At 29.8% G+C, this 12463-nt stretch overlaps 1 protein-coding gene and 1 pseudogene across 1 annotated transcript; both read right to left on the bottom strand.

Annotated features, from left to right (window-relative positions):
• Positions 1–451: 451 nt before the first annotated feature.
• Positions 452–2747, bottom strand: LOC110634602 (triacylglycerol lipase OBL1). The gene is made up of 5 exons (XM_021783671.2): positions 2257–2747; positions 1876–2123; positions 1735–1768; positions 971–1641; positions 452–857 (listed from the first exon to the last, which is right to left on the bottom strand). The coding sequence occupies exons 1-5, from the start codon at positions 2690–2692 to the stop codon at positions 579–581; spliced, it is 1668 nt and encodes a 555-aa protein (XP_021639363.2). The 5' UTR covers positions 2693–2747; the 3' UTR covers positions 452–578.
• A 6033-nt stretch (positions 2748–8780) lies between these two features.
• LOC110634633 (triacylglycerol lipase OBL1-like) lies at positions 8781–10873 on the bottom strand (annotated as a pseudogene).
• Between the last annotated feature and the right edge of the window lie 1590 nt (positions 10874–12463).

The raw sequence follows: 12463 nt of genomic DNA, 5'->3' as shown, positions 1-12463 counted from the left end.
TAAAATAAATATATTTATTTTATATATAACAGTTATTTGTATCTGCCAGCATGCAAGTGTTCAAATTCTAATCCTAGTAGAAGACGTCATATTTATCATATTGATTTTAATGATAATATGATTTAACATTAAGAGTTTAAATCTATTTATTTTAATTAAAATTTTGTGATGTACCCTTATTTTAGTAAACAATTTACTGTGCATCCATTATATATATAATAACTTAATTTTAATTATCAGGTGAATTTCATATAATAAATTTCATCATATATTATTATGAATTTATTGTATATACATCGAATTCGCCAAACAATAATAAAAAGTTGATACAAGATATATGAGACTGAAATCAAAGGGAATTAAAGGTAATGTTTATATAATAAAGAAAGTGGACATGCATGCTATTTTTATTATAACCAAGAAGCTTGTTCGTACATGGATATGAAGGGAATACATAACCCAAAAATGCTGCTACACCATGATACATTTCCATTATGAGTTTTTCCACATAATGGCGTGAACCTCTGATCTCTTGACCTTATTATTATGATGAGGAAGAAGATTGCGAACCTTCTTAATTATGATTTGCGAGCGAAGCTTTTCAAAGTGGACAATGGAAACGTGCGCTCCCTTCCAAGCCTGACGGAGTTGACATAATCTATAGGACTATGCGCAGAAACTCCAGGGAGCACCAGCCCCATTAACCTGAAAAATGTGCAGAACCAACTCTCATGATACTCTGGTCCATGTGTGTGGCTTATCACAAAACTCCTGAAGATTTCCCACAGGGCATTCAACCTCATAGGGATAACGTGCTTCAATCCAAAGAAATTTCTGTTCGGTTCGTCATCCATAAACTTCACCAACAAATTCACAACACAAAAATCAATTAGCTTCATATGGAATAAAATCAGCAATTGAAGATAAATATTAAGGATTGAAATCGTCTAGAAAACTGTGAGATACGTACTCGGCCAAAGTACCGGCTGTCATAGTAAAGGCAGACTCCGAAGTGCTTGAAGGCGAAGATCTTGTCATCGAAAGGCACCCTAGGCACCATATCATTGCAGTAAACTACCCTGTAGTATCTATTAACTGGGTAGTTTAAATGGGCTTCCATGAATGTACCTAGGTGTACGTCCCCGATCCTTGGCTGCCCAAATGTGTAAATATTTAGCAACCTGTGGATCATCTCCGTCTCCTCTTGTATCGCCAGCACGCAAGGGAATAATATAGCCAGTGCCCCACCTAAGCTATGTCCAGTGACAACAAATTTTGCATTCTTGTGCTCCCTCAGTAAGTTCTTGAGTTTCATCGACACAGCATAGTACGCACTCTTCTTCGCCATTTCCATAAAGGACCCCACAGACTCACCGTTTAAATGCATGAAACTTGTATGCTTCCTCTGAAGGTGATTTTGGAAGGTGTTAGCATCTCCTCTGCAACCCAAACCCATGGCTTCTAAGAATCCGATGTGGAGTTTTCCCACTTTTGGAACCTCATACCAAGAGAAATCGAAATCAGTACTCCAATCTTGCGCATTGAAAGGTTCTGTGCCTCTGAAGCTGATCACTATCAAGTTTGCATCTTTGGGTTTGTCAGTAAACATGAACACTTGGGTATTGCTCTCCTTTTGGTTTTCTATCAAATCAATAAAAAAAAATGAACTAGTTAAATTCGACTCAAGGAAACAAACAGATAAGAATAGGGTACAGAAAAATTTTGTGTTCTTACCATTCCAGCAGTTGTAGAAGGCCTCGAAATGCATCTGTTTTTGTCAGAATTACATATTAGATTAGATTAGATATGAAGATATGCATGTATCAGAAAAGATCAAAAAGAAGAGAGATCAGAAGAAAGAGAAGTAGTGCTCGCCTTCCAGTGATTTTCGACAACATTTTTAATAACTTTCTCATTCTCATAAACAAGCTTGGATGCCATAATACAAAGGTCCATAAGATATCGATTGCCCAATTCTGATCTTATGTTATTTGCATCCAAAGCAACTGAATCATCTACTTTCTCAGCCAAGAATACAGTCTTGTATAGGTCTATCCGTCCATCCAATTGCCCAATCGTGCTTATAAAAGTCTCTGTGCCTCTACGTGGTATCCTCAGCTGACCTGCGAGTTTACCATGTATAATTGTAGCAGCTATGCGAGTGGTTAATATGATAGAAGATAGCATATTATAAAATAATCATAAGCTTTGGAAATCTCGTATGAGAAAAAGAGAGAGAGAGAAGGAAGTGGATACCCTTAAGAAAGTTATTAAATATGCCAGAGAAGCCACCATTCTGGGAAAGAAGGTTGAGAAAGAAATCAACCAAATCGCCAAAGTATTTCAATGGGGTGTTAATAAGGGCAAGGATCCTGCGAACGATAATGGACACCAACAAAATCCACCTGTGATCAACTGCTGCACCTCCCTTAACTGTCTCCTCTGAGCTATCCAAGAAGTTCATTCCACTCTTTGTGCTATTCGCCACCAAGTACTTGAATATGTCTCTTTTGCTTCCCTTATCTGGGTTTACTATCAGGAAGTTTGGACTAGAACAAGTAACATTAGTGGCCATGGCTTTTGGCTTCTCACTTGCTTCACTACCACTTTTTTTCTTCACTTTATTCAAGGCTATGTTCAAGATGGGGTGAGCAAGGAGAACTATGAAAGTATTTATAGGTAGAATTGGCATCAAATGGAAGAGTTATAACTAGCACAATTCATTTTTATGATCCATTAATATTCTCTGCCTTGTCCTATTTATAAATCTATCTTTCTACTTACAATGCTGAAGAAGACAAAATTAAAATTTCCCAAATTGATATTTTATTTAAATAGATTGTAATATTGTCCCAACACGATTACAATATGGGCTAATAAGATGCTTGCAAACTACTTCCATGGCCGTCAATAAAATTAATTATTTAATTTTTTTTATTTTAAAAATTATATTATTTAATTTTTTATTTTAATTCGTAAATTGTTTAGTCCCTATCATTATTTTAAAGCAAATTGTTTTTTTCAACTCAATTATTTAGTCACCATAATTTAAATAATACAACTATTTAATCCCGTAATTTTAAATTTATCAATTATTCAATCATTGTCTAAGCTATTTTCTCTACTTTAAATAACTCAGACTAATCGAAAAGTTAAGGAAATAAACAACATAGAATATAAATAGAGAAACTAAATAATTTTTAAAAAAAAAAAAAAAAAAAAATAATTTTAAAAATAATATATATAAAATAATAATTTTTTTTTTTTTTTTAAAAGGAAGATTATATTATTAAAATCTTTAGGTGCAGTTAAGATTTGTTTATTATTAATATTTGAGCTAGTATTACACTAAATAAGTTAGGTATAGGTTATTAAAAATTATTTATATAATAAATTTGAAATACTTATTCATAAAAAAAACTCTAATATTACTAAACAATTTCATCCAACAATCTCTTCAGTAATTTAAAAAAAAAAAAAGTTTTAATCTCAGACTCTTAAATTTTAAAATTATTAAAACGTGCTAAATGCTTAAATTTTAAAATTATTAAAACGTTCTAAATGCTCTACATAATTAATTAGACATACTAATATTTGTCCTATTGTAATTGTTGCCATCCAAAATTGACTTCGTTTATCAGTAGAACGTACGTAGTGTGAATTGTGAAGGTGGCTCAAAGGACTAATTATCTCCGCCCTCGTTTAAAACGATAATGAATGAACTTATACGCTACCTCATAAATGATCAAAACTTTGATTTGGTTCGATAATTAACAGCATATTATATTATTACTCATTTGATATAATCGGTTAAAAAAATAATAAAAAATAAAATATTAAATAAATTAAGAGATAAAAATTTCCCCAAGCAACACAGCTAGCTTGTTAGGTTATTATTAGCTTTTTTTTTGTTTTTTCTTTGCAATGCAGTGAAAAGCAGAATCCTGAATCTCTGTATCGAGAGCAAGAAAACAAAACATATTCCCATTTATACACGTGATGCACACGAACTCTGAAAATCATGGTCGGCACTTGGCAAAGCAGCTGTGCTCGATTGATGGTTGACTGCGAAAACTGGTTGCGATTTGGGTCTACACATTTTTTTTTTTAATTTTTTTTATTAGAGATGTGAGGAGCTCCAAACGGTTGAAGAAAATTTTTTTTATTGGCCTTATAAAAAATTATATGTATAGATTTAATACCATTTTAAATTTAAAATTTTAAAGCAATTAATATGTGAGTCCTTTTTATCACTTATTTTATTTTTATTTTAATATAAAAATTTTATAGTTATATATTTTCATAATTTTTTAATATCAAATCAATGATTTTAAAAGATTTGAGAGTGCGTGAAAGATTAATGAAAATATAAAATATAAAATTTTATGAGCATGGAAAATGAATAATGCAGATGATCATGTGCATGTGCATGCATGTCTTGTGGGATAAGAGAATTAATTATTTGGTGTACCCAATTGTTTAAATTAATATATATATATATATATATATATATATATATATATATCTTGGAAAATTAAATATTGTGGAGGTCATGCAATCGTAATAATTAATACTAATAATTGATATCAATATAATTGTTTTCCACATGCAAATCCTTTTCTATTTATCATATTTTAAATGAGTATATTATAATAGAATGTCTATTGTGTATGATAAAATGTCAAGAATTCAAAGTTTTTATTTTTATTTTTTAAAATTTTCATATAACATTAACTCTAATTGAATTTTCATCATTAAAAATTATTCTCAATAATTGATATGGAGAGTTTAATTAACACAATACTTATATTTTAGATTTAAGATAATAATTGTGTTGTAATTTATAATTGTTAGCTTTATACATATGAGTAATAATTTTGCAATGATTCAAAATCGTTCCAAATTAATTGATAAATTATATCAAAAATTTGATAAAATTACTACTAAAACTATTAAAATATAATAATTTACATGTATTTAATATAGCGATTTTGTTTATTATAAAAATATAATTAAATCGTTGCTTTATGTTACAATAGTGAAGGCATATATAATGATCCTAAAACTGTTGTCATTGACTTGTGATTACAATATCTAGTTACATTTAGCATAGAAGAGGAATACATATTTTTTAAGAAAATAAAAAAAGAAAAGATATATATATATATATATATATATATGTATGTGTGTGTGTTTATTTTAATGTAAGTAACTTGTATTAGCATACATTTAATAAGTTGCGGTTAAACAGTTTTTTAATGTTGATCGATGAAATAAAGAAATGAGATTATAATACTTGAAAATACTCAAAACATGTATTTTTGGGTAAGAATATATTATTTCAGAATGCTAATATGAAAAATATTGCATATTATTAAGAAAAGTATTACATTAACAAAATTCAAAATTTAGCATCCACTTCTAGTTAGCCTCACTTTTATTTGTAGATAGACTAATAATTGAATTGAGCTTTATTATTACCTAATATATATTTTATACAATATTTTTGAAATTTTTTAAAAGTAATTTGTTAATATAAAGTATTTGTAAAATATTCTTTATTAGATAATAATAATAATAAAGATTAAATAAAGTTTTCATCATGTTTGCTTCTCCATTATTAATAATGGCTATAAGTACTCTACCAAATATTTTTTCATATTGTACATGTTTTTTGAACAAATAAAGACACAAATTGCAATGTTGTATTTTGTTTTATTATAATTGATTTTATTAAATGAAATTAATAATTAATTTCCTAGCTACCTACTCATCTCTTTCTATGCATTTTTATCATGTTCTTTTGAGGCTTGTACATCACCATCACCATTAACTCAAAGCTCCCAATACTGTAATTATCATATATGTTCTAGTTCAACTCTTTCTTCATTGTTTTACATTGGAACTCTCTCTCTCTCTCTCTCTCTCTATATATATATATATATATTATGCCAACTTTTTTTTTTTCTTAAAAAAATTGTGATTTTAATGACAATATCATGATAGTTGAATTTTCAACCATTTGAAATTTTCATAAATTAGCATTGCTTTGACAAGCTTTATATTTTCAACAAACTCTCAAAAAATAATCCTTTTAGAGGACCTTGTTAATTCAACAATTAATTATTAAGTCAGAAAATTTATTTGGAATAATTAATTAATTGATTATGGCTTAAGATGGGATATGGTGAAGATAGCCCATATCCACAACGATTTATTCCTCGAAAGATTTCGCAACATATCTTTAATTAATTATTATTATTATTATAATATGAAAGATCCGATTCTAACATATTCTTTTATTAATCACATTTCGGCCTAATTATAATAAGAGTTTGATTTCTATTGCAACTTGCAAATTTATCTATGAATTAAAATCCGTGAAAGCAGTAATCAATTGCAAATTTACAAGTCCTCTACCTACCAATTATAAATGACATGAACCACACCCATCATCTGATCAAATATTTTATTATATAAAAAAAGCTGAGATTTATTTATTTTACGCATCAATATTACATATTTTATTGATTTTTCTTTGGAAAAATATTTATAAAACACTTTCAATTCAATTTTTAATTTTTTTAAAATAATTTTTTAAAATTAATTTTTTAAATATAAGAATTAATAAAAAATTAATTAAATTAAATTGAATTTTTTTATGAAATTTTAATAGTAAATTTAGTATAAATAAGAAAAATTCTTACATCCATTTAATTTCAAACGGTCACATCACAAAATGATTATTAAATTCCTAAATATAAGAGAATTAAAAAAAATATATTAAATCATGTATTGATCTTATATTGATCAAATGTAGCAAATAGGTTAAAATTTCTTATTCTCATTATTTTATTAAAATTTATATTTTTTTATTTAACTTAAATTCGAAATTTTAAAACTTAATTGCTAAAACTCTTTAAAATAATTTATGCTTAGTTTAGAATACTGTAAATCAATCAAAATTTAATTAAAATTGATGAAATAATAATATAGATATAATTCACCCATAAATATTTTTTTTATTATTATCAAGAAAAATTCTTAATTATATTTGGTCTATCATAAATTCAAGATATAAACATAATATATTGCCATGTATGTGCATTAGCACATGATATATTGCCTTCAATTGATTGTAATATTAAGATATAAAAATTCTTAAACTTGACTCAAAGACTATAATTAAAAATAGGGTGCGGCTATAAAGAACTCAAGTTCATATGAAAATAAACTCATCAATCATTAGATTAAATATTTAGATATAAATTTATGTAATTTATATGCACACTTTAATTAATTATTCACGCATTCAATATAAATGTTTAATCTAACGATTGTTAAGTTTGTTCTTGTATGAGTTCAATCATATATTAGAGGTACCCTTAAAAAAAAAAAGGCAGAGCCATATTAATTAATCCTTGAAAATTATTGCTCAATTAAATCAATTTGAATATGTAACATGTCAAATTGATTATATATTTTAGTTAATTGAGCATTTAATTGAATCAGTTGATTTTATGCAATATCACATTAATCATATATATTTGAACCAATTACGAAAATTATTATTCAATTGATTCAACTGAATATATATTTAAATAAATTTGAGTATATAATATATCACATTAATCATATATTTTAGTCAATCGAATTTTTAATTGAGTTAATTGAATCGGTTGATTATATGCAATGTCATATTGATCATACATACTTGAGTCAATCGTGACAATTATCATTTAATTGATTCAATTGAACATATATTTGAGTCAATTGAATCATTTCAAGTATGTGGCATGTCATATTGATCATATATTTTAGTCAACTGAGCATTTAATTGAGAAAATTGAATCAATTGATTATGCACAATATTATATTGATCATATATATTTTTGGTCAGTTATAACAATTATCATTCAAATGATTCGATTGAATATATATTTTAGTTAATTAAATCAATAGAGCATATAACATGTCACATTTATCATATATATTTTAGGTCAGTTATAACAATTATCATTCAAATGATTCAATTGAATATATATTTTAGTTAATTAAATCAATTGAGTATATGATATATCACATTGATCATATATTTTAGTCAATTAAGCTTTTAATTGAGTTAATTGAATCAATTGATTATTTACAATACCGTATTGATCATATATATTTGGGTCAATTATGACAATTATCATTTAAATTAGTCAATTGAATATATATTTTAGCCAATTAAATCAATTGAGTATGTGAAATATCAAATTGATTATATATTTTAGTGAATTGAGCTTTAATTGAGTCAATTGAATAAAAATATATAATTTAATAATATAAGATGAATTTTTTTAATTGAGTCAATTAAATTCATTTCGAATTATAATATTAATTATTTATTTATTAACATATATATATCAATCGAGTCAATTTAATCAATTTAAATTTAGATTGATTATTTGTTTAAATATAATAAAGTAATATATATATATAGTATTATTTTTTAATATTAATCAATAAATTTAAATAAAAATATATTATTTATTTTTATTCATAAATATTTTTTAATTTACATGAAATATGTTTTGGTTTCTAAATGTATAAACTTAATTAAAAAAAAGATTGTGAAGAGGAGAGAGAGAGTAAATGAGACTTGTCATTTATATTAAAACTTGTAACTATAATAATACAATAGACATAATTTAAAATTTTAATTTTAAATTTTTATATTCTCTAATGAAAATGAAAATAGTTTAAAAGGTATTATAGTAAAGTGACTTAATTCTTATTCATGAAATGACTTTTCCAACCCTGACAGAGTTGACATAATCTCTAGGGCTATGGGCAGCGATTCCAGGCAGAGCTAGTCCCATTAACCTGAACAATGTGCAGAACCATCCTTCCTTATACTCTGGCCCATGAGTGTACGGCATTGCTAAACTTCTCAGAATCTCCCATGCTGCATTCATGTGTCGTGATATATATCAGATATCTCATTCCAAAGAAATTTGGGTTTGGGTGCTCATCGTTTGTCTGTAAATATACACACAAAATCAACTCATAACATAATATATAGGACTTTCCAACTCCAGTTGGAGCCCAATTAACCAGAAAAAAGAAAAAGAAAAATCCATGACCAGAGAGAAAAAAAAATACATACGTGTTGATAGGACCAGCTATTATGGTAAGGCACACTCCAAAATGCTTATAGGAGAAGATTTGGTCATCGAAAGGCACCCTAGGCACAAGGTCATTACAGTAGACCACCCTGAAGTATTTGGCAACTGGATTGTTCAAATGGGCTTCCATGAACTTTCATAGCTGCGCATCCCCAACCCTTGGCTGCCCAAATGTGTATACTCTAAGCAACCTTTCTGCTAATTCCATTTCTTCTTGTATTACTAGCACAGCTACGAATAATACAGCAAGTGCACCACCTAAACTATGTCCAGTGACTACAAATGTTGCATTCGTGTGCTCCCTCAGTGAGATCTACAGCTTCATTGCCACAGCACAGTATGCACTCTTTTTTTTTCGCTATTTTCAATTGGAACTTCTGATTGCTAGAACCACTGGTTGTCCCCTCGGAGCCTGAAGAATTGTCCCATATGCTTTGGCACTTATCTGATTTAGTAGTGAATGATACTGTTTTAGTACCTTCTGAAGGGGTTTTGGTAAGATCATGATCACCTTTTGAATATTTGAAATTCCTGTTCTGCCTCCGAAGGTTATACTGGAAGGTGAGAGCATTCCTTCTGTCTCCTAAACCCAATGCTTCCAAGAATCCAACGTGAACTTTTCCCACTTCTGGGATCTCAAACCAAGAGAAATCAAAGTCAGTATTCCAATCACTAGCATTAAATGGTTCTGTTCCCCTAAAGCTGATCAATATCAAGTTTGCATCTTTTGGTTTGTCACAGAGTATAAACACTTGGGCGTGGCTTTCCTTATGGTATTCTATCAGAAAACATAAACCAAAATAATGAAAATTCCAAGTTCAATCCAGGTGAAAAAAAAAAGGTAAGAATAGAGTATATAAAAGAAATTGTGTTTTCTTACCATTCCAGCAGTAAGAGAAATCCACAAAATGCATCAACTTTTGTTATACGGGGAAAAGTTCATAATATGAATATCAGAAGACATTGATCATGAGAAACAAAATATTGAGGGAGAGAAGAGATGATTAGAAATAGTTCTTGCCTTCCAGTGATTATTAATGACATTTTTTACGACTGCAGCATTCTCGTAAGCTAATTTGGAAGCCATGATAGAGAGGTCCATAAGAGCTCTGTTCCTCAAACCTACACTGATGCTTCTCTCTGCAGAAATAGAATCATCTATCTGTTTCACCAAGTTGTCACCCTTGCACAAGTCTATTCGCCCATCCAATTGCCCAATGGTGCTTATGAAAGTCTTTGAGTCTCTATGTGGTATCACCACCTTCCCTGCATTCCCATTGTCAGTGTAATATTAAGTACTTGCTTCTATTCTATATACATTTTTAGGAAAGGAAATCAAGCTCAAGGGGAAAACCAATTGCATACCATGGAGAGAGTTGACAAGCAAGCCAAGGAAGTCACCATTCTCAGAAAGGAGATTGAGAAAGAAATCGACCATAAAACCAATGAATTCCAATGGCTTGAAAATAAATGCAAGGGTCCTGCGCTCGATAATAGATATCAAAATGACCTATTTGTCGGCCCGTGCCCTCTACTATCACCACAGATTTCACTTTTTATCCAAATCGGATCGCAACAGGAAACTTTTGGGCCCATGAAAATATATTCAAAAATTTAAGCCACAAAAAATAATAATTCTTCCTCTTGGCTTGAATTCTCTCAATCATCAACAAAATAACTACAAAAACACTCTGTCTTGCCATATGCCCTCACAAGGGCACTACTGAGCACTACAAAATACTAAGCAAGTCTAGGCAATGCCTAAACTTGTTGACTGAGACTCCCTTGGTCATCATATCTGCTCGATTATTATGTGTAGAGACTTTCTGCACAACTACAGTCTCATGAGATACAATGTCCCGAATGAAGTGATATCTGATATCAATGTGCTTAGTTCGCTCATGGTACATCTGATTCTTTGTGAGATATTGCACTCTGACTGTCACAAAACACTGTTGTCTTGTTCTGTATCAATCTAAGATCACCCACTAAACCTTGTAATTATAAAACTTCCTTTATTGCCTCTGCTAAGGCCATATATTCAGCCTCTTTGGTAGACAAAGCAACTGTAGCTTGTAATGTTATCTTCCAACTGATAGCACTTCTAGAAAGAGTAAACAAATAACCTGTCAAATATCTCTTCTTGTCTAAGTCCCCTGCAAAATCTGAATCCACATAGCCAATAACTGAATCACTCATCTTAGCCCTGTCAAATGTCAGACCAACATCCATAGTACCCTTTAAATACCTCAAAATCCATTTCACTGCCTGCCAATGCTATCTTAGTACCCTTCAAATACCTCAAAATCCATTTCACTGCCTACCAATGCTCTTTCCCAGGACACGCCATGTATCTACTCACAACACTAACTGCATGTGAAATGTCAGGTCCGGTGCATACCATAGCATACATGATGCTACCAACAACACTCGAATAGGGAACACTAGACATGTGATCCATCTCCTCATCTATTTTTAGTGACATGTCTGCAGATAACTTGAAATGGGCAGCAAATGGAACAATCACAGGCTTAGCATTATTCATGTTGAAACGCTTAAGCACTTTCTCAACATAGGCCTATTGAGACAAGAAAATCTTCCCAACACTTCTATCCCTGGTAATTTCCATTCCCATTATCTTTTTTGCAGCACCCAAATCCTTCATCTCAAACTCATCACTCAACTACTTTTTCAGAATATTAATTTGTGACATGCTTTTAACAGCAATAAGCATGTCATCCACATACAACAGCAAATAAACAAAGAAATCATCTGCAAGCTTCTTATGATACACACAACTGTCATATGAACTACGATTAAAGCCATTACGAACCATAAATGTATCAAATCTTTTTTACCACTGCCTAGGAGACTGTTTCAGGCCATATAAAGATTTCTTAAGCAAGCAAATACGGTTTTCCATACCTGGAATGAAAAATATCTCAGGCTGACTCATATAAATTTGCTCCTACAACTCACTATGCAAAAATACTGTCTTCACATCTAGTTGCTCAAGCTCTAGATCATGAAGAGCAACCATAGTAAGTAAGACTCTGATAGAACTATGCTTCACAACTAGAGAAAATATTTCATTAAAGTCAATCCCCTCCCTATGAGTAAAGCCTTTTGCTACTAACCGTGGCTTATATCGAGGTGCTTCAACCCCTGGAATGCCTTCCTTTTTCTTGAACACCCATTTGCAACCTACCACTTTTTGTCCCTTAGGCAATGTTACAAGCTCCCAAGTTTAATTTTTGTGAAGAGATTCAATTTGTTCACTCATAGCACCGACC

Source organism: Hevea brasiliensis, chromosome 6 (assembly GCF_030052815.1).
Source record: "Hevea brasiliensis isolate MT/VB/25A 57/8 chromosome 6, ASM3005281v1, whole genome shotgun sequence".
In the NCBI taxonomy this organism is placed as follows: Eukaryota; Viridiplantae; Streptophyta; class Magnoliopsida; order Malpighiales; family Euphorbiaceae; genus Hevea; species Hevea brasiliensis.
Note: the sequence above shows the minus strand (reverse complement) of the source record. Positions and strands in the feature narration are given on the sequence as shown.

Bases quoted from the DNA above. Each gene is read 5' to 3' on its own strand.
- LOC110634602 (XM_021783671.2), bottom strand. From the start codon at position 2,692: ATGCCAATTCTACCTATAAATACTTTCATAGTTCTCCTTGCTCACCCC. The intron at 2,124-2,256 runs GTATCCACTTCC...GTAAACTCGCAG, and splicing joins ATTTAATAACTTTCTTAAGG to GTCAGCTGAGGATACCACGT. The intron at 858-970 runs GTACGTATCTCA...TTGTTGGTGAAG, and splicing joins ACAGCCGGTACTTTGGCCGA to TTTATGGATGACGAACCGAA.